This window comes from Astatotilapia calliptera, chromosome 12 (assembly GCF_900246225.1).
Source record: "Astatotilapia calliptera chromosome 12, fAstCal1.2, whole genome shotgun sequence".
Lineage (NCBI taxonomy): Eukaryota > Metazoa > Chordata > Actinopteri > Cichliformes > Cichlidae > Astatotilapia > Astatotilapia calliptera.
Window position 1 is genome coordinate 38189141 of NC_039313.1, and position 23415 is coordinate 38212555.

At 43.3% G+C, this 23415-nt stretch overlaps 1 protein-coding gene across 1 annotated transcript; it reads left to right on the plus strand.

Moving 5' to 3' along the window:
- The first annotated feature begins 6186 nt into the window (after nt 1-6186).
- Nucleotides 6187-19971, plus strand: LOC113033024 (protein NLRC3-like). The gene is made up of 7 exons (XM_026186276.1): nt 6187-6275; nt 6360-6452; nt 7216-7317; nt 15648-15889; nt 16006-17845; nt 19348-19521; nt 19710-19971. Exons 1-7 carry the CDS (start codon nt 6187-6189, stop codon nt 19744-19746), a joined length of 2577 nt encoding a protein of 858 aa, XP_026042061.1. The 3' UTR covers nt 19747-19971.
- The last annotated feature ends 3444 nt before the right edge of the window (nt 19972-23415 follow it).

The following is a 23415-nucleotide window of genomic DNA, read 5'->3' on the forward strand; positions in this document are numbered from 1 at the left end:
ATGGGAAAAATGCCATAGATTTAAGGAACCAGGCTAAAATAATTGGTTTCTAGTGGGTTCTATTGTAAGTGCTCTATATTTCAGCATGACATACTGTATGCATCCTACACTGAGAACCCTTGAAGCTGATCATCAGGGTATGCTGTGTACTTCTTACACAGAAGATAAAATAACATGCAAAGATTTTAGATGGTTGTGGTTGGTCCTTACACACAGATGTAAGGTCAAAAAAAAAAATCACCCACAATGGATCGTTCACAGACGCTGGTCCAGTGGAACCCACTTCCACAAAGGCTGCACCTGCTCTGGCAGAACAGGAAGCATCAACTACATAGTAGCTATTTTCATAATTAAGACATCAACTATAGGTGTTCCCAAAATGTGCCATGTTGTCTGCACACCTGACAGCTCAATAAGTCCTGTGTTGATTACAGATGGTGGTTGTTTCCAGAAACAGCACTTGCATAAAACAAGTACAGAGCACTTTATGAGCCAACCTGCTTCTTTAAATACACGTAGACATTGAGGGCTAGCAGGAGGGACTATGCGCTTACCTGCTGCTCTCTGGCAGGTAGCTCCATGCCCTCCTGGGTTTTAATTACACCTTAGAACACACATGCATCAACACTACAATGAGCGGGTGGAGGGAGGTTTGGAGTCTTCTCTCACCCCCATCCTCTGCGGCCTGCTGGAGCGGGGGGGCTAGGAGGAGTTGGGGTGTGGGGCCTCCCTGCTGCTGCGGAGTCGGGGCGGTCTGCCTCTCCCCACCGCAGGGAAAAGGGTAACACTACCTGGGTCTGGGTGCAGTTCCCCCCTCCAGGGGCAAGGGTACCTAGACCCAGTTCGTAGAGTACGCTTGGGGAGTGTGATCGTGTATACAGCGTCTCTTTATGTCTGTCTCCACGTCGGTTGAGTGTGGAGTAAGTGCATATGAGAGCATGAGGGTGGGAATGGATGTTTGTGTCTGTGTGTGCCTGTATGTCTGTGTCTATATGTCAGGTTGGGTATCAGACGCCACCTCTCTGGGGACATCTCAGGCCCTCCAAGGTTTGGAGGCCTATCTCCCCCCACCACCACTTCCCCTGCCGGTGGCGGACTCCCTCAGGTGTCGGTGCGTTGGTGGTTCTTTGTGCCTGGGGGTGGGCGTCCGGGTACACACCGGCTCACTCCTTGGCGGCCGCTTGTCGGGGCCTGGAGCCTGGGGCACTTCGGAGGTGGGGTGCCCCCGGCCTCTCGGCCTGGGGCTTGGTCACTCAGGCACAGCTGGCTGCTGGCGGAGCTCACGGGCGCGTCACTGCAACTCCCCTTGGCTTCTGCTCTGCGGCTGCTGAATGAGCCCTCATCTGGGACTCTCCTCAGCTCTTACTGGGACAGTGGCGCGGCTGCCCCTCTGTGGGTCTTCCTTGGTGTCTTGTGTTCTGGGGGCCTCTGGATGTCTCGAGTTTTGATCTCCTTCATACCTGCTTCATGCCCTGGAGGACGGGGCTGTGCCCCCCCCCCCCCCCCCCCCCACACACACACACACACACACTCCCTAGCAGATCGTTACATGGAGAAACCTTTGGAATACAAGCATGCTGATCCACGCAGGTATGCACACAGGTGTACACACGGGTATTCACAGACGCGGACTACAGCTTTCTTGGCTGCTGCCTCAAAGCACATTGTGCGCTGTCTATCTTGCGTGCTGCACAATATCGTTTATTATTTAGTAACTATTGATATCTACTGCTAGCTAGTTTATTGTGATGGTGCTTTTTTTTTCTTATTATGTTGCTCTTTGTTGTTTGCTTTCTCTTCTGTTTTTTTTTTCTCCATACAGGTGACCCAGGAGTTTTGGGTTTTTTTCTCTCTTCCCCCCCTTCTCACCGTCTCTTCTCCCCTTTGGTTTTCTTTCTCTCCCTCTCTTTCTTTCATTCTTTCTCCCTGTCCTATCCCACAGTCATGTCTGTCCCGTTTGCAACTGAAAATAAAATAAATTCATAATTATAATAAAGGTCAATCAAATGGACCAATATGGCAAGGCCATGATGACCCACTTGGTAAAATAAATCCTCTTGGCATCTTTCTTGGCCTTAAGACAACAATTCTGATGGCTAAAGATACAAACGGGACACACAAAAGAAAAAAGAATCTTTTATTCTGGATAAAACAGGGAGCCAATAAATGTTCTGTTTCTAGTCCCTGTCAGGACTCTCGCTGCAGCATGTTGCTCAGAGCAGTCTGGAATTGATTTTTGACTAAATAATTAAAACTAATAATAATATATTACTATATTATATTACTAACAAATCCAGGACACCCCTGTTGATCCAGCAGCTCTTAATGAAGTTTGTAATAAGAATCGTGGTGAGTTCATTAGAAACATTTCACTTTTCTTTTTTAAATCAGTCATTACTGGAATCATCTGAAGTGCAAAAACAGTGGGATTATATATGAGAAGGACGGACTCAAAGACTGTCGTGTATCACATATATATTACATCGATGTCCAAAATCAATGCATCATTAATGAAACTGAAACAAAAGTACTGAATTTCATGTGGAAGACCAAACCTCAGCATTCAGGAAAGTCTTATACAGGAGCAAAGATAATGGACGTTACCCGGAGTTTTCCACTGTGAAACCAGGAATAACAGCTTAAAAATGTTTCTGTGATCTAAATCATTGTCAGCCTGGCAGGCAAATAGCGTGGACACCAAAGTTTGTGAACGTGAAAACCTGAGAACAAAGACATGTAGGATTTTAAATCGGTACTGTTAAGGTTCAAAATACTGGGGATGGAGACAAGAGAAAAACCACAATAACAACACTGGTCCGGTCGGGTTGAGTCAAACGATGATGATCACACGCGTGGGAGATGGACACTGATGCAGACAGCCTCAGATCTCAAAATGGTGGAGCATTGCTCAAACTCTTATAGCCTCTGGTGCCTCCACCTTATCATAAAAGCCTAAACATTCACATGCTTTTCTCTCACACGGCGCCTAAGCTACGACCTTGGCTCCCCGTTTATCTGCTCCTGCTGAGTTGGGGCAGAAAACTCCAGCATGCTCTGTTCTCTTCTAATCAGACAAATAAGGCGATGGCTTTCTGCAGCAGTATTATGCATCATAAAACAATATCATTCATCCACAATAAATCAGCAGTCTACTTTAATGCAAATCAGTTTAACTAATGCAATAGTTGTCAGCTTCTTCTAATTCAGGAGAATAATGCAAACTAAAACTACATAATAATTCACAATCTTTAATTAGGGGTATAACATGGCATAAAATAATATTATAATCTAACAGTACCATAGGTGTGTCTACTGGGAGGCTGAGGCTTAGCGCTGCTGGCTGCCAGTACTAAGTATTATTATACAACCCTTATTTAGTTGATCTTATCTTCTTTCCTTGTGTTTCAGTTAGTTTTTACTCAAACTGGGTGTAGAAGGAATCCCTGCAAAGGTTTCTTTTTCTTCTATGTTATGTTTTATGTATTTCTCAGCTCTTTGCTTCCTTTTTTCTACTTTAAACTTGTTTGTATGCTGGTGTGTAAATGTTCACACTTATCATAAAGTTTAAAAAAGTAGTAGGCGTGGTGATGAGCAGGAACAGGAGTAAAACTCTTAGACGTACTTTTAGATTCTCAAATGATTGTCATATTTTAATAGAACCGCGTTCTCGGGGCGCACCTCGGCAGGTGCCATTTTAATGCTGCTGTGATAACTGCGGTTATATCCTTCTAACAGGTCGGGCAACACCTCCAGATAGCGTCTGGTATTGTGCGCGGTGAAATATCTCCACATCCTCGTTTTCAGGGTGCGGTTAAATCTCTCCACCACCGAGGCCTTTAGGTCGCTGGCGGTAGCAAAATGGGAGATGCTGTGATTTTTCATCAGAGCTTGAAAACTCTTGTTGAAAAACTCTTTTCCCGCATCGGTCTGTAAATTTTCCGGTATTTCACTCTCTCTCAACACAGATTCGAAAGCTTCAGTCACTTCCGAACCCGTCTTCTTTTTCAGGGGGCGGGCGTAAGCCTTTTTTGAAAATACGTCTATGACGGTTAATAAATAATTGAATCCGTCGTTGTATTCAGACAGGTGTCTCATGTCACACAGGTCGGCCTGAAGCTGCTTCAGGGGTTTGGTCACAAACACTCTATTTCTCTTAAATCTTACTCGCGCCGGCTTGTGTAGAGTATAGGCGTCCTGCTCGGATAAAAAATTCTGCACCTTGCGGATATCAACTTTTTTACCAGTTTCATCTTCTAAAGCACGTCGGAGTCTATTTACTCCTCCGAAACTACCTGGGTGATGCGGGTCGTAATACACTTTTTTCATCTCACTTTTCTCGGTCATCTCGTCTTCTGATAAAAAGCCCGTCTGCGTTATAGCGTCCCAGGAGTCGGTTTTTATTATTTTATTCAAAAACCAGAGATGAATGTTTTTTATTTCGAAACCAGAGGGCTTAATGTGCAGAAAACAGGAATACATTATTCAAAAACCAGAGATGAATGCTTTTTAAATATTTTTTATTCAAAACCAGAGGGTTTAACATGCAAAAAAAAAAGGAATACATTTTTATTCAAAAACCCTGAGATAAAACACACTTATAGAATACAAAAACTCTTTTTTTTAATTCAAAACCAGAAGGTTTAACATGCAAAAAAACAGGAATACATTTTTATTCAAAACCCTGAGATAAAACACACTTATAGAGTCAAACGGTTACAAAAAAACTCTTTCTTTTTTTTTCTTTTTTTTAAAAACATGAGGTAAACATGTTAAAAGGTTACAAACAAACAGGATACTTTTTTTTTAAAGCATACACGATTAAAAAATGAGGTAGGATTTTAAAAAACAGAATACACGATTAAAAAATGAGGTAGGATTTTAAAAAACAGAATACACGATTAAAAAATGAGGTAGGATTTTAAAAAACAGAATACATGATTAAAATAAAGCAGGATTAAAAAACGAGGTAGTTTTTTTTTTTTTTTTAAAGAAACAGAATACATGATTAAAATAAAGCAGGATTAAAAAATGAGGTAGTTTTTTTGTTTTTTTTAAAAAGAAACAGAATACATGGTTTAAAAAACAAGGTTAAATATAGGAAGCATGCAGGATAAGAATCAGCAACCTTTGTAAAACTCCGTAACCAAACGGAGTTCCCCGATTTTGACCACGTCTTGCCCCACCAAATTGTCATAAGCGTCTGTGATGGCGTCAAAGACTTTCCTCACAGATTTCAGCTCATGAAGCAGAGTCTCCGCAACCATCCCAACTTTAACGTCCTCAGTCTTGATGTTGCGGGCAATCAGCATACGTTGAATGGAAGGGACAAAGCGAGGGGTGAGCAGTTTCTTTCTGATGTTATAATAGTTGTCGGAATAAAAATCATCCTCCAGAATTTGCAGGCACTCGTGTTGTCTCTGGCTGGGATGATCTATCTTACAGCCGTTACATTCGTCGGTGCGGTGCTTGTTTATCACCAAGTTGACCAGAAATCCCATCTATGTATGTAATTGCCAATTGTTACATTGTTGTAAATGTTATGGAGGAGCTCTTTAACTATCTTAACATACCCATCATCATTTAACAGATCTGCATTAAATTAAATGCATTAAATATATGAACTGAATGTTTCTTTCAGGCTGTAAAAACCTTATTTATCCTCCATTACAGTCCTGCATTCAGAGCATTACTCCTGTTATATTAGTACATGTATTTTATTCTGATGAACACATGAAACTCTGAGCTGGATTGAATCCATTGAATCAGAGTCCAGGACTCAGACTAAACACACTGAATGTGTCCTGAGCTCGGCCGCTGTTCCACAGTAACTGCTGTCAGAGTCACTGTTACTGAGTTAGCTTAGCTAGCAGAGCAGCTAGCAGTTAGAGTATGAACTCTGTAAGCAGTCAGCTCGGTCCTGGACATTGTTACTGACATAAAGCTGCTCTCTGCAGCCATGTTTGACCTGCTGCTTTGTAGGACTACAGTAATGGAGGATTTGGAGGCTGAACTCGGCTCTGTGACACTTTTTGTAGTGAACTGATGAAAGCTGCGTCTCAGATGGATGTTAGTCCAACACATCAGACACGACCTCTGCAGCTCTCAGTTGATGTGCACATGAATGATTTGTGTTTCCTCTGCAGGTGAAGGTAGAAAGTGTGTGTGAGCTGATGTGAATTGAGCAGCATGGATCAGTGTGAGGACAGAGAGGAGGGAGTCCCTCCCTCTAAAAGCACTCTGTGTGGGGAACATGAGAGCCAGACCAAAGCTCAGAGGTGAGATGACCATCTCTAACTGTCCATGACTCTTCTCCAAGTCACAGCTCAGCACTCACATCACTGCTCCATCATTATTCACAGGAACCCGCCTGGACCTCCACCCAGCTCTGTGTCCTTACAGAGTGACACATCTAAAGATGTCATCATTGATTTCAAAGTCTCTGCTGCAGAGAGGTGAGCTGTTAGTAACAAGAACTCTCTGATTTAAATGATTTTGATGTTTCCTGGTTTCTAAAATGCATCTCTGTAGCAGAGCAGTGTCTCCAAGGACACACAGGCTCAGCTGTAACTGTCGGTTTATCTGGTTTAAGACACATTTGGACTCAATTGGCTGTTTTTAACTATGTATTTTAATCAGAGGTGTAAATTCAGAGCTCACACATCTGGATCCTAAACTATGATAGAAACAGCTGCTAGCAGTGGGTAGTTTGACTTTGATATGCTGCTCTAGAAAGCAAACAAAGGTTTGTGCAGCTCCTCTTCAGAAAAGTGTTCAGAGAGCAGCTGCTGTATTAGACAAAGGCTCGTCGTGTGAGCCCAGATGTGTGTAACAGCTGGATGAAGGAGAACCATCACAGTCACGTCTCCATCCCGCCTTTATTAATGAACTTCCTGTTGCTTGCAGATGACAGGAACACAAAGTGTTTGTGCCACGTGATGCTGCAGGATTTGTTAACGTGTCCATGATGGTAACATCTCCTCGTCTAACTGCAAACACATGAGCGCTCCTAACGGCAGCTATCACAGCCACACAGGCAGACTGTGTCTCACTGTTGCATTCAGGGACATTTGTTTTCCTGTAAAAAGCTGAACTCTAATCTAAGAGGACTGTTACTGACAGGAAACAGCTGCATTATCTGCAGTCTGTGTGATCACAGCTGCTTCAATCACTTTATCAGAGAATTGATCATTGAATAAAACATGTTTGTGTCTGCAGAGGTCAGAGGTCACAGTCTGCAGGATCCAGCTGTCCGTCTGTGAGGAGTGATGGGTCCAAAGGTCAACCTCCAAACTTCAGTGCTGAACCTGGACCAATGGGGTCAGAGAACTGTGATGACTCCTTTACATGTTTGTGTTTTCCTGGATAAATATGACCAAAGATTCATTAAAAAGATAAAAATATTAGACTTTGTCCTGTAGCGCTGTGTGGCAGGCAGGATTGGACCCAAACACAACAGGATGAAGTCAAAGAGGCGGCTTTATTTCAGCTGTGAACATGCAAACAGCAGAAATAAGGAAACATAACTGTAGGTTTGCAGTGAATGAAGACTCAGCTCGACGCTCCACTTTGTCCCTCTTTTCCTTCTCCAAACAGCCACATCAGGAGTCTTTGATGGAGTTTTAAAATATTTAATTACAAATGTCCAAAGATGGGTTCAGGATACCTGAATCCACAGTTATTAAAGCTAAAATAGTTCACAGGGTTTGGACTTTGTTAGGTGACGAGAGAACATCAAAGTTCAATTCAATTCAATTCAATTTTATTTATATAGCGCCAAATCACAACAAAAGTCGCCTCAAGGCGCTTCATCGATACAGAGAAAAACCCAACAATCATATGACCCCCTATGAGCAAGCACTTTGGCGACAGTGGGAAGGAAAAACTCCCTTTTAACAGGAAGAAACCTCCGGCAGAACCAGGCTCAGGGAGGGGCGGCCATCTGCTGCGACCGGTTGGGGTGAGAGAAGGAAGACAGGATAAAAGACATGCTGTGGAAGAGAGACAGAGGTTAATAACAGATATGATTCAATGCAGAGAGGTCTATTAATACATAGTGAGTGAGAAAGGTGACTGGAAAGGAAAAACTCAATGCATCATGGGAATCCCCCGGCAGCATAACTAAGGGAGGATTCAGGGTCACCTGGTCCAGCCCTAACTATATGCTTTAGCAAAAAGGAAAGTTTGAAGCCTAATCTTGAAAGTACAGATAGTGTCTGTCTCCCAAATCCAAACTGGAAGCTGGTTCCACAGAAGAGGGGCCTGAAAACTGAAGGCTCTCCCTCCCATTCTACTTTTAAATACTCTAGGAACAACAAGTAGGCCTGCAGAGCGAGAGCGAACTGCTCTAATAGGGTGATATGGTACTACAAGGTCATTAAGATAAGATGGGGCCTGATTATTTAAGACCTTGTATGTGAGGAGCAGGATTTTGAATTCAATTCTGGACTTAACAGGAAGCCAATGAAGGGAAGCCAAAACAGGAGAAATATGCTCTCTCTTTCTAGTCCCTGTCAGGACTCTTGCTGCAGCATTTTGGATTAGTTGAAGGCTTTTCAGCGAGTTTTTTGGACATCCTGATAATAATGAATTACAGTAGTCCAGCCTGGAAGTAATAAATGCATGAACTAGTTTTTCAGCGTCACTCTGAGACAGGATATTTCTAATTTTAGAGATGTTGCGCAAATGGAAGAAAGCAGTCTTACATATTTGTTTAATATGTGCGTTGAAGGACATGTCCTGGTCAAAAATGACTCCAAGGTTCCTCACAGCGTTACTGGAGGCCAAGGTAATGCCATCCAGAATAAGAATCTGGTTAGATACCATATTTCTAAGATTTTCAGGGCCGAGTACAATAACCTCAGTTTTATCTGAATTAATCCAGGTCTTTATGTCTTTAAGACATTCCTGCAGTTTAACTAATTGGTGTGTGTTATCTGGCTTCATGGACAGATAGAGCTGGGTGTCATCAGCATAGCAGTGAAAATGTATGCTATGTCTTCTAATGATGCTGCCTAAGGGAAGCATGTATAATGTAAACAGAATTGGTCCTAGCACTGAACCCTGTGGAACTAAAAGTGTGTTTTATCTTTAAACAGTATTTTTATCACTTCAGTTGCTCTCACAGCCCTGTTTGTTATTTTAGTAAGAAAGTAAGTAAAGTTTATTTATTAAGCGCTTTTCATAGACAGGTAGTCACAAAGTGCTGCACACAGAGATTAAAATAAACAGTACGATAAATAGCAAAATGCACAATATACACAATATAGAGTTTAAATGTAAATGAAAAATATAAAAATGTAAACAGCATTGGTCAACAGAAAGCTTGTTTAAACAGTAAAGTTTTTAACTGTTTTTTAAAGGATTCCACAGAGTCAACCAAACGTAGTTGTAGAGGTAGACTGTTCCACAGCCTTGGTGCCACAGACTGAAAGGCTCCGCCCCCTTTCGTCTTCAGACGTGTTCTGGGAGCAACCAACAAACTCTGAGTCTGTGAGCGGAGACAGCGAGCAGCAGTGTATTTAGTGAGAAGCTTGGATAAATAATCTGGGGCCATTTAGTGCTCTGTACGTTAAAACAATCATTTAAAACGAATTCTAAAATCTATTGGGAGCCAAAGAACATAAAATAGGAGTGACGTGAGCTCGCTGGGTAGAGCGAGTTAGTAGTCTGGCTGCTGCGTTTTGTACAGCTTGGAGGCGAGAAAGAGATGATTTATCCAAGCTGGTAAACAGGGAATTACAATAATCTAAACACTATGACACAAATGCATGGACAATTTTTTCCAGTTCAGCTAAGGAGACCATATGTCGCAGTTTAGAAATATTCCTTAAATGAAAGAAACAGGAACGAGACAGAGCCTTTACATGTGAGTCAAGGCCCAAAGAAGAGTCAAATATTATTCCAAGATTTCGAATATTTGGCTTAGCAGAAGAACAGAAAGGGGCAACAACTTGACTGATTTTAGAATATAGATCAGGAGGAGCTATGATCATGGTCTCTGTCTTGTTCTAACAAGGTAATTGTTAGAAAGCCAGTCAGAGATTTGAGTTAAAGCCTGGACTAGGGTGGACAGCCTATCCAGCTGATGAGGCTTAACCAGAGCTCTTATGTTTCACTCAGTGCTCCCACCAAACACCTTGGAGGACACATTAGTGTGATTTAGATTTCATTGGTGTAAACACCAGTCACACAAGCTAACCCATGGAGGCAGCAGCAGGCTTTGTGTTTGGTAAAGTCTGCTGGCTTAAACTAAGAGAGTTTAGTTTGTTAGCACAAAGAGCTGTCAGCTAAAGCCCCGAATGCACTTTGAATACAGACGAACTGAGAAAAACACTTTAAATACAGCAAACAGTCAAACTGACAACATCTTTTTCTGCTGATCATCCACAGCAGTACGTTTAGCATTCATGCTAGCAGCAGGCTATGACTGTTAGGGTTGCCAACCGTCCCTTAAAAAACGGAATCGTCCCGTATTTAGAAACAAAAGTACACGTCCCGTATTGAGCTAATAAGGGACGCACTTTGTCCCGTAATACAGTGAGAATCAAAAGTAGTCTATAAATCTTAATGGAATTAACGCTTTGTTGGAAAACATAATTCCCAGCCCCTCTCCTGCTTTGTGACCAATGAGCTGACAGCACACTTATGACAATTCGAGAATGACAATCCAGATTACCGCTCATCTCATTGGTCGAGGAAAGGTCGCTTGCGGAGAAAATACCGGAAGACAACAGATGACCACAACAAGAAGCATGGCCAACAGGGAAACAAACGCCGACACTGCGGTGCAAGTCTCGGACGACAGTACACCTAAAGCTGGGCAGACACTGTGCGATTTTTTTCAATCACGTTATTCAGCTCCTGCTCAAACTGCACGATTGACTCGCAGGGGTTAGAAGTTGGTAGGTCACGATGCAGGTCTCACACTATACTGCCCGATGCTCTGATGCAACCCGAGTGCTCACACTGTGCCTCCATAACATGAAGGTTATAACAGAAAATCTGTCGCTCTCCCTCTCTGTCTTTCACTCACACAGACACACAAACCACCACAATCAACTTTGCTAAATTGCTAATGAAAAACACTGATCAGGCAGCTGTGATTGAGCAGCAGTGTAAATCCAACTATTTTCACGGTTGTTGTGGTCGTGATAATTTTGTGATGCCACATCGAAAAGGCTCGGATGAGCTTTCCAAAGTTCTACAAGTTGTGCCTCCATCGCTTGTGTCCAGATCACACGCTGCACAGCCGTGCTGCTCCGTCTTTTTCACCGACGTTTACGTGTTTGCGCGTGAGCAGTGTGAGCGGCTCATGAGCGATTGATGATCGGGAGCTGCTCGAGGTGTTAATCGCTTCTCGTTACCCCACGTATACTACACGATGCACGATGAAGGCCAAAATCGGGCCGATCACCAAATCGGTCGCACGACTCAAAAATCGTCTCAAAATGGGCCAAAAATCGCACAGTGTAAGCCCAGCATTAGAGCAGCAATGTTTGTTCCCTCAGAGAAAGAAAAAAAGGCTGCAAAAGCACAGGGAGGAATGGGAAAAGGGAAACACCTGGCTGGAAAAGGTCACCATAACACCTATAAAGCGCACTGCACTGTGTGCAGGCGCACTTTTTCCATAGGCATGCTTCTAATGGTGGGCACATGAAGAACATGAGGGGCGTGAAAGCTCAGGGAACCCTTAACCAATTTTTTGTCCACCAGGCCACGGCAGAAGCAGATATGGTATGTAAACACTGGTTTGTTTTTTAAACCCTCTGGTTAAGGTTAATATGGGCATGTGCAGTGAATATCAGCGCTATGTGGCCAGAAGTTTGATAATATAATTTATTTTGTGTAATAAACAACTGCAAGGATAGATGATTACAACAAATAGATGACTAATACATAAAAGTAATACATAGATGATAGGGGTGCAACGATACACAAAATTCACGGTTCGATTCGGTTCGATACTTTGGTGTCACGGTTCGATATTTTTTCGATACAAAAAAAATGTTCATGCCTTTTTAATTTGTCATTTATTAAAATTATAAATATATATTTTAACTCAAAAGTACAGTTTTTAAATTTAACCCTAACCCTTGTGCGTGTTTTTTATTTTGACAGCGAATGCGCACCTGTGGACCACTTATGTGCACCCCTGGTTATTTAGCTCCTCATTTTGCAGCCACAGAAATTCTTTTGTCCATGAAACCATAAAGCTGCACTTTCTTTTTGCCTTATAGTCTGATTTGTCATAACTTCTCCGTTTTGTGGTAAGCTTTTCTTTGGCTGTCACTTCTTCACCCTGACCTGTCTTATTTGGCTCAGCAGAACTAAAATATATATCTGTCTGTGAAGGTTCTCAGTCATCCAGGTCATCGTAGTCAAATATATATCCTGCTGCTTTTACACAGGCACTCACATAAGCTCAGCGATTCTCTGTGCGATCAACCTCTCACATGTTCAAGCTTGCTGCGGGAGATTTCACTTGTCATGTTTGCGTAGTAAGCTAACGATTAATAAGACAATGTCAGAGGAATTGGTGCACAAATTATCATCACTCACAGATCAGTGCTGTCGCTCTCTATACACAGTTCGCACGATTGCAAAGTGAAAGCAAAAAAACAAGCGCAAATTCAAACGCGATTTCAATATGTCACATATTGACAGTGGCTCACCGATGCCAATGACATAATTACCCAGCTACATTTCTGAAAGAATGCAAAAGCATTGACATATATTTTTCCTTTCTACAATAGCCCGACGGGCAGGGCAGAGATAGATTTTGGCAGCCCGACTGAAAAAATCGCTAGCCCCGGGACGTCGGGCTAGCGATATTGCGAGCCCTGTATCTGATTGAGGAATCACTCATCTTTGGAAAAGAGAGTTTATTACAGAGAAATGTCTCTTTCCAAAATAAAAGCTATACTATCCGCTTCTTCTGGGCTATATTCTCAGCAGCATATTAAACATATCAGGTCTCCATAAGGAGAATCCTGTGCTAACAGCTGTCTAAATGACTCGGCTAAAGTTTGTAGCATGCGTGCTTGTTGTTTTTGTCTGCTTCCACTTGTCTTTGCACTAGGATGATGTCGGCGTAAATGTGCAGTCATATTCGTTGTGTTCCCACTAGTGCTTTCAGGTTAATCTCGTTGAAATGACCTTAACGCCACAACACGGCAAATCTCCGTTAACGAGCTACCGCCAATCGCCCCGTGCATGGGGCTAGACGGCCAACACGTTAACGAGCTAACTGCGCTAACACACTAGTTCCCACCCATGTAATTGAGCATTGCATGGCACATCCAACATACTGTTTTACTTTAGTCCATGACTCGCTTACCTTCAGGGTCATACGTCACATGAAAACCAAAATAATTCCAAACGCCAGATCTGAATGAGGGTGGGGAAGGTCCATGTTGCAAGGAGAGCTTAACTTCTGTCTCGCTAGCTTGCCCTGCGCTCTTCCTTCTGACAATGCTGTCTGTGTTGAGCGCTCAGTGAATCTGCGTTCGACTACTCCGCCTAGGCTACACTCTCGAGCCTAGGCGGAGTAGTCGAACGCAGATTCACTGAGCGCTCAACACAGACAGCATTGTCAGAAGGAAAGTTGATAAAATGAATTACAAATTTTGTATTGTTGGATACATATGCGTACCGAACCGAAAGCACTGTATCGAACGGTTCAATATCGATACGAATATCGTTGCACCCCTAATAGATGAATAATGATGATGAGTTATGATGCGTAATCATGGGAACAAGCAGGTTTACAAACAGGAGCAGCTGATTAGCATTAGAAAAGCTGAAATAATACCTCAACTGAAGCCTTTCTATTAATTTATATAATTTTAAGTTAAGCAGGACAGAGTTCTTTTAAAGAAAGATTTACGTTTATTCTCAAAAGTTAAGCATGACAGGCTTCTGTTTAAGAAAGAGACCTGTTTTACTGTGTTAATGTTGTCATTTTGAGCTAAAAATAAATGGCTAAATGATCATTTGTTTCCCATATGGTCATATCACAAAGAATATGCATCTGCTTAAATCAAATTCAAGTCAAATGGTTAAAAAATAATTTCACACACAAAAAAGAGCTACCACACTGGGAAGGGTGAAGACAACTAGGTTGCCCGGCCCTGGCCACGAGGTGTCCCTTATTTATTTTTCAGGGAGTTGGCAACCCTAATGACTGTCCACTGAGCACCAACACAGGTAGGAGTGAGCAGTGATGAAGCAGGACTGTGGGCAAGTTCGAGCTACAATCCTATTGGCTTCTCAGTTTCTCCAAAGAAAAGGGGAAAAATTCTTGGTGTTGTGAAGATGTGAGTTGGTCTTGTTGTCGTGGGGCTGGAAGGATGCTGGCAGTGAGAGGCTTTTCATACAGTGTTCAGTAACAGAATGAGAAGAAAGCCACTGCACATGAAACAAGGTGCTCGTAGTGTTTGTTTACTGTGTTTGTGCCACAATGTCAGATCAGTTGTAGATTCACATGCAGACTTGTCCAGTGAAACCAGTGCAAGTACTGCAGTACAGAGCAAAGACTAAGCAAGCCAGGAGAGCTCTCCAACTTTCTGAAAGTATCAGGATATTTGAGTGATAAGAAAAAGTGGATCGTGCAACAATGTCCCTCAGCACACAAAACAATCAAAGCAGAATAAATATAATGTTTTAGATCAAACACTTACAGGGACCTGAAGAGAGAGAACCAACAAAATGTCATGGCTAACAGAGGAACTCAAGCACAGACTGAGTTCTGACAAACAAAAAGGTGACAGTTTATTTACCAAAGGGGTGAACCACAGTGCTCTATATATGTACAGTGAGTTGGGGAGGGGGTCCAGGGCTCCAGGGAAAAGAGGGAAGGGAGTCCACTCTCACTCCTCTTCAGTCACTCTTGTCCTGCTCTGCACTCACACAGCCACACACGGGAGTAACAGGTAAGCGTCTGTAACCAGGTCCGGGGAAATATTTACTCAAATATACACAAAGTTAACCCAGCTGGTGAATTTAGAGAGAGATTTCTTAGCAAGGAGCTGAGATCATGAACACAGGAGGGTCAATGTCCCAGCGACAAACTGCTCCATGCCGCAGCGTTAAATGGTTACCGGTAAGCCCAGGTGAATCAGCAACAGGTGGTGTAATCATCATAACTGTGTTGATCAAGAGCGAGAGGCCATTACAAGCTCCACCCAGGCAGGCAAAACCATAGCAGGAGAGAGCAAAACATAAAACCTGAAAAGCCATCATGAGCCAGAGACACAGAGTTTATACTAGAAGAGAAACCTGCTCATCTTCATCATGTTTGTTTAAATAGAGAAAATCAGAAGTCTCTGTGTGTCAGACCACGGCTCTACACGGACACTTCTAAGCTGCTTCAGAGTGAACTGACCCAGATAATCTGCACACAGCGGCTGTAAAACAGTGAAAGTCATAACTGTCTCTCTGATGGAAAGCTTTTATTGTGAAGTCAGGAAGTCTGCAGGAAGTGTTGAGTTTGTATTCATCACTCAGTGTTTAATGAGACAGGCAGACAGGAAGAGCAGCTCATTAGTGTTGATGACATCAAAGGAACTGTGAGGAACTGCAGTTTGGTCACATCTGGATGTTTTTCACTGACAGTAAATGTTTTTAGTGATAAAGAAATGTGTTCACAGAGAGAGGAAGAGGAAGAGGAGTGGTGTTTGTGAGGAGGAGCAGCTGTCCTGCTGTGCTTTGTGTCAGGACGTCCTGAAGGATCCAGTCTCTACCAGCTGTGGACACTGGTTCTGCAGACAGTGCATCTCCTCATACTGGGACCAGTCTGCTCCATCAGGAGACTCCTCCTGTCCCCAGTGTGGAGAAAGATCCAGAAGCAGAGCTGGACTGCAGACAGCCAGTCAGAGCAGCTGTGTACAAAGTAAGACTGAACATCTGTCTGCTGATGGACTCATTTCTGAAAACTGGACTTCTTGTGTTGTTCAGACATTGAAGAGTTTTCTTTCTCTTTAGTCTCATTGTTTTTCTTTCTTTCAGCAGATGTTGGTCTGCAGGAGGTTTTAGATGAACATAAGATCAGTCTGAGGAGGAGATGTGAACGTGTGACTGAAGGAAGTGATGAGACAGGAAGTAGAACCCTCCTCAACAGGATCTACACTGAGCTCTACATCACAGAGGGACAGAGTGAAGAGGTTCATTCCCAACATGAGGTGAGGCAGCTGGAGACAGCTTCCAAGATGGACGCCCTCCATGACGCTCCAATCAGGTGCCAGGACATCTTTAAAGCCTTACCTGACCAACAGAGACCCATCAGAGTGGTTCTGACCAACGGCGTGGCTGGTGTTGGAAAAACCTTCTCAGTGCAGAAGTTCACTCTGGACTGGGCAGAGGGCTTGGAGAACCAACATGTCAGTGTGGTGGTTCTGCTTTCATTCAGGGAGCTGAACCTGATCAGAGATGAGCAGTACAGTCTTCTGGAGCTGCTCCATGTTTTCCATCCAACATTACAGAAGGTCACAGCAGAGAAGCTGGCTGTCTCTCAGCTTTTGTTCATCTTTGACGGCCTGGATGAAAGCAGACTTTCATTGGATTTCACCAACAGGAAGCTGCTGTCTGATGTCACACAGAAGTCATCAGTCAGCCAGCTGCTGACAAACCTCATCCAGGGGAATCTGCTTCCCTCGGCTCTCATCTGGATAACTTCCCGACCCGCAGCAGCCAATCAGATCCCTCCTACATGTGTTGACAGGCTAACAGAAGTACGAGGCTTCACTGACGCCCAGAAGGAGGAGTACTTCAGGAGGAGATTCAGTGATGAAGAGCTGTCCAGCAGAATCATCTCCCACATGAAGACATCCAGGAGCCTCCACATCATGTGTAGTATCCCAGTCTTCTGCTGGATCACTGCTACAGTTCTGGAGCACATGTTGACTACAGAGCAGAGAGGAGAGCTGCCCAAGACCCTGACTGACATGTACTCACACTTCCTGCTGGTTCAGACAAAGAGGAAGAAGAACAAGTACCATGAGGGACGTGAGACGAGTCCACAGGAGCTGACGGAGGCTGACAGGGAAGTTCTTCTGAAGCTGGGGAGGCTGGCGTTTGAACATCTGGAGAAAGGAAACATCATGTTCTACCAAGAAGACCTGGAGCAGTGTGGTCTGGATGTGACAGAGGCCTCGGTGTACTCAGGAGTTTGTACAGAGATCTTCAAAAGAGAGTGTGTGATCTTCCAGAAACCAGTCTACTGCTTTGTTCATCTGAGCATTCAGGAGTTTCTGGCTGCTGTCTACATGTTCCACTGTCACACCAACAGGAAGACAGAGGTGATAGAAGGTTTTCTAGGGAATTTCCGAGAAGAATACAAAAACAGATCTTTTTTTAAGAACATGTTCAAGTCTTATAGCTTCCCATCAATGGATGTCTTTTTGACTAAAGGCATGTATAAATCCCTCCAGAGTAAAAATGGCCACCTGGACCTGTTTGTTCGCTTCCTTCATGGCCTCTGTCTGGAGTCCAACCAGAGACTCTTAGTAGGTCTGCTGGGTCAGACAGAGATCAGTCCAGGAACCATCCAGAGAGTCATCAACAACCTGAAGAAGATGAACAGTGATAAAATCTCTCCTGACAGAAGCATCAACATCTTCCACTGTCTGATGGAGATGAACCACCTCTCAGTACATCAGGAGATCCAAGAGTTCCTGAAGTCAGAGAACAGATCAGAGAAGGAACTCTCTGAGATCCAGTGCTCAGCTCTGGCCTTCATGCTGCAGATGTCAGAGGAGGTTCTGGATGAGTTGGACCTGCAGAAGTACAACACATCAGAGCGGGGACGACAGAGACTGATTCCAGCTGTGAGGAACTGCAGAAAGGCTGGGTGAGTCCAGATGTGATCATTAACATCATTGATCAGTGTAGGTTAGTAGTTTAATGTTGAAAATAAAATCAGATTGTAACCACAAAGTGTTTGTGTCCGTACGCTGCAACCTTCCACACCATTCCTTTATTGTACAGACTCAGCAGCAGCTCCATGGATCCCAAATCCAAGAGTGGAGAACAGATTTGAAGTGTGTCACATCCATGCAGTCACAGCTGTTTCCACCATGTTTCCACTGATATTAATCCTGTTCAATGACACGTTTCATATCAGTGAATATGTTCTTTAGGACGTCCACTGACATGTTTAAGTGTCCTGCTGGAAATCACTCAAATCATCCATGAAATCCATGAAAAATCCTTTTAGTGTTTCTAACTTCACCCTCTGTCCTCTCTCTCTCTCCATCCTCCTCACTGCTTCTTTCACTGATAATCACACAAACATCACAAACACAAACACAATAATATCATCTGATGATCATTATTATAAGAGCAGGATCCATATTTGATATCAGAGTAACACACTGCTTGGTTATGTGCAGTCATCATCAGTGACTGTGGGTCAAACAGAAGCTCTCTGATTGGTTGCTGACCTTGGTCAGCTGTCCACTCTCACCTGTTTGTGTTTGCTCTCTCTTTGCTGTCTCCATCCTCTCTCTCCTTTCTCTCCCTCTCTGTCTTTGTACGTCACTCAGGTCCAATGGAAACAGTGACATTTACAAACCAATCAAAGACAAACTGATCCATGTCAGGTTATAACAATATTCAAAGTGAATACAGGCTGCTGCTGGACACAGACAGGTAACATCATTTTGACTTGCTGTCACCTGGATCTGGACTCATAAACACTGAAGCCCTGAACAGGAATACAAATCATTTTCTGCCAACTAGCGACACACCAGCAGATAATGGCTCAGAAAGCTCAAATGAGCCAGTCATTTCTGTGTTTAGTTCCCCTGAAATCAGATCTGATATCAGCAGCTCTGAGTTCATTCATCATTATTGTCCAGTGATGAGATTTCTGCTCCGTTTGGTAACAGTCAGCAGGTTTTTCCTGCGTGTAGACGTGAACAGTCATACCTGACAGCAGGTAGCAAACAGAGATCATCTTTCCAGCTGGAACTCTTCACTGAGCTGAACTCATTCAAAATGTTCTGGAGTCAAAACGGGAAACAGTCCAAATGTGTGTCTTCACTCTGACTCTGGATCAGATCTCAGTGACAGACTGTGGACATTATGGAAGCCTAAATGTGACACCATCTTCCTCCTTCATCTGCAGATTAAAGCCAAACAAAGATTCTCATTAAAAGTCTGCAGGTCTGAGAGAGACTCAATCGTTGTGTCATGTCAAACACAGTAAGAGGAGCTGAAGCACAGATGTGAAGAGCAGATTCATCAGATTATGACCTCACTCTGTTTTGTCTTCATATACATTCAGTCTGTGTTTATAATGCAGATTTTCTGCTTTTATAATAACACATTTTATATTTTCTATCATCACAGACTGACTCAGTGTCGACTCTCAGAGTCTCACTGTGAAGTTGTGGCCTCAGCTCTGAAGTCCAACCCCTCCCATCTGAACGAGCTGGATATGAGTTGGAGCAAGCTGCAGGATTCAGGGATGAAGCTTCTGTGTGCTGGACTGGAGAGTCCAAACTGTCGACTGGAGACTCTGAGGTGAGTTCACTGACTGCGGCTGTTGTTGTTTTTCTATATTTCACATCTTTGATTGATGTTTGAAACTTTCTTTAGTTCCTAAATGTTCAGGATGTGTCTGAAGACAAATGTGAAGAAGTTTGAGTGCTTTCAGAAATGTTGTCTTTCCAAACGACTGAACAACAGTTTTTCCTTTTGGCTCCAAATAGAAGTGACAGACTTGAGCAGGGTTCATTTAAAGGCTGACAGAAGTGGAGTGGTGATGGGGAGATGTTTGACAGGACAGTGTTTCAGCCTCCACAGGTTCATGTTGTGCTCCATCAGTCAGTGAAGATGAAGTCAGTGCTGATGAGGCTGTAGAGTGTGTGAGGGATGTGAATGAGGATGATGAAGATCTGATGATAGCAGATAAAAACAGGCTGCAGAGACTTTGAGCCATACAGGGCGCACAGTGTGTGTACAGAACAGCTGAAATCATTATGGAGGCCTTACTGGAATATGGAAGCATCACAGTACAGCTTCAGTGAAGCATTGAAGTCTCTGATATGAGATGAGAAATGAAGCAGCCAGAGCTTTTTCATGAGTGGAAATCCGCTGTGACTGTGAGCTGCTGCTACAGCCTCCAGATTAGCCAGCAGCTCATCCTGCTCAACATTTTCTCACCAACTTTAATGGAAGTGTGATGTTTTCAGCTGGAGTGATGGTCAGGGTGGCCTCCCTCTCCTCTTCTTCTCCTCTTCCTCTTTCATTTGTAAAGCCACTTCTGCTGCTTTCATTCATTTGGAAGTCCTGTAGCTGAGTTTGGGAGAGACTAACAGCCTCGGCAGCAGAGGGGAGAAAGGCTGTAACACCACCACTTTACTCTGTTCTACCTGTCACATCATTTTATCAGGAAACAAATATGCTCATGTTTTTACTATGTTTGTCTTGAAGATGTAAGAAGATCACATGGTGCTTTTTATTATTGTGTTGGTTTGTTTCCTGTCTCTTGGATGGAGTCCAGCTGTGCGTGGCCTGTGGTCAGAGTGTGTGCTGGATAATCCGGCCCAGGATGAGGCCAAACTGACATGGGATGAAATGTCTGTCACATAATTGAGCTTAGTGAAGTTTCATTTCTGCACAATTTAAAAACAACCAAAACTTTGTTCTGTCTTTTCTATGTTATACTGTAGACTTTCTTTGATACTGTGTCCAAAAGGAGCAGCTTTTACTTTGAAGGGGAGGCGTCTCTGTTTCCTCTTCAGGTTGGATGATGGAAGCAAATGAGTGTGTGATGTTCTTTCAGTGTTGCACTTTGTAGACGCTCCCTGAGCACTGGTCTCACAGCCAGCTGCACATAGAGACCAGTGTTGTTAGTCCAGGTCAGAAAATGACTTGTTGGAATGAAAATGAGCTTGTAGTTTGTCTGCTTTAATAATGTGACTGGAAAAAGGTGTTGGACTTCAAATATGTCCATTTCTTTCACACTTCACCTTTAAAAGTGAAGCCTTGTGGTTCCTGGAAGGAAAAACACAACTTTTTCAAGTCTTTGTCCTGTTTTTATGAGAAATGTACGACTTTAATGTGAAACATTCAGAGTTTTTTCTCTTGTTGTGTTTGTTTGAAGCTGCTTCCTGTTGGCTTCAGCTGTTTGGAGTTTCCATTTTCTAAACTTCTACATTCTGAGCCTTCTTCAGCTCTGAACAGATGATGAAACACTGAATGATTTCAAGCTCACACTTTGTCTAATAAACTTACATCTTTCATTCTTTGTACAGATTGTGGGACTGTGGTTTGTCAGAGATCAGCTGTGATTATCTGGCAGCAGCACTGAAGTCCAACCCCTCCCATCTGAGACAGCTGGACCTGAGTAATGACTCCTGGTGGACGACTAACACCAAGCTGCAGGATTCAGGAGTGAAGCATCTGTGTGGTTTCCTGGAGAGTCCAGGATGTGGACTTGAAACTCTGAGGTCAGTCAGCATGTTTTAGTTGTGCTGAGATGAATATGATGTGAAAGTTGTGCAGACACTAAACTGCAGACATCAGGCTGATATTATACTGATCCACACTGAGGATCTTCATGGTAAAGTCTGTTTTCTTCTTCTCTGGTTTAGTCCATTGACTGCAGCAGAACAATGTTCACATTTCAAACCTTCAAAGAAGAAGAAAAATCCTCCACTGGATAATTCACTGTGGAACTCTCCAACTCTTCATTCCACCCTAAAGTCTGTCTGACACTGAAATCCAAAGCAAAATGTGCGTTTGCTTTACAGACAGCAGTCCAACACAAACATACACACATCATCCAAAGCACAGTCCAACATCCAAATCTCCTCCACTGCCAGCATGAATGATGGGAAAGAGAAGGAGGAACACTCTGACATTCAGGGTTAGAATGAGTTTCATGAAGCAGACTGTGAAGATCAAAGCTGCATTAGAAAGCTTACATGAATGAATGAGTGGACAGAAGTGGACAGAGATCATCTGAAGCACTTCAAAGGCTTTAAATCAGCACATTTCTCTTTATTCTTTATCAACTCTGTTAGTTTCTCTCAGTTTTCTGTGGAATGAAGCTAACAGCAGGCTAATAAGATGCTGACCAATAGGTTTCTATTAAAGGTTGTAATTTGTATATGAAAAAGTGCTTTGGCTCAGCAGGGATCAGCTTACAGGTAGAATACAGCTGCTGGATGGGATTAGCATGTCATAGCTATCTACCAAACTGCTAACTGGGGGATTTCAGGCCATCTATGGATCATTTTTGCTAGCTTAGGCTCACAGGGCTGCAGCCTGTGCCCTAGCTGTCATAGGGCAAGAGGCGTGGTCCACCTGCACAGGTGAGCAGTCCGTCACAGGGCCAACAGAGAGAGACAGAAAAGCACTCTCTCACATCCACATTTACAGCCAACTTAGAAGCACCAATGAACCTAAGCAGCATTTCATTGGACTGTGGGAGAACATCCAACCTCCACAGAAAGGCCAACAAGCTTCAACCTACAACCTTCTTGCTTTAAGGCACTAGTGCGAACCACTTTTCCCCATTTCAGCCCAAATCCTGCATCTTCCTGTTTCTGACTCCAGGCCAGCTCCACTAACACTTTCTCATCAGACACTGCCACCTAGTGGAGGAAGTCTTATTTCCATTTGAAGCTTCAGATTACAGTTAGTTCCTTTACAAAGAGGTGGAGGTGGTGGGGCCACAGCACCATCATCACTGATTGCCATAGGACACTTAACCTTTGTTTCCATATGCTGGGAACTTCCTGTTGTTCCAAGGAGGACTGGAAAATGTGTGAAAATCTCCCAGTCAGTTCCTCACAGCACACTTCAATCATTTCCCTCCCACAGCATCAGGACCAGGGCTTTTTCTCTCTTTGGTCCCACTAAGAGATTTCCACACAAACACCTCATCAGTGGGACTCTCAGAGCTACCAGCCCTTTGCTACAATCACAAAGCTCTTCATTGAAATCAATGATATCAAAGCTGGAATCCAATGAGTCCAAGTCTTCTGCTGATTCAGCATCACATTCATCTTTGCTCCTTGTTCTGCATCCCCACCATGGACTTCATTCCTTTCCAAGCCAGCCTTGAGTGTCCTTTATTCAGCTCATCCTCTGCTTTACTTTTACACCTGATTTTAGCTGCTTTATCTCTCTTTCAACAAGTTTCTGTGCCTCAATCTTTTTCTTCTCTCCCTCATAACAAGACAGCTTCTTCTGCCTGAGAACATGTTGGAGTGATTTACTAATCCAGGGCTGCTTATTGGGGAAAATACTTCCCGTTTTCAAAGTAATCCCCATTTTTCCCAGAAAGAAATGTAAGTAGAAATCGATGATCTAAGTGAGACCATGAGCCTTTAAAAAGTCCCAGTGGGTGCAGTCAAAGCAGTCCCCCAGTCCCAGTATAGTCTTTGGTCCAGACTGGAACAACTG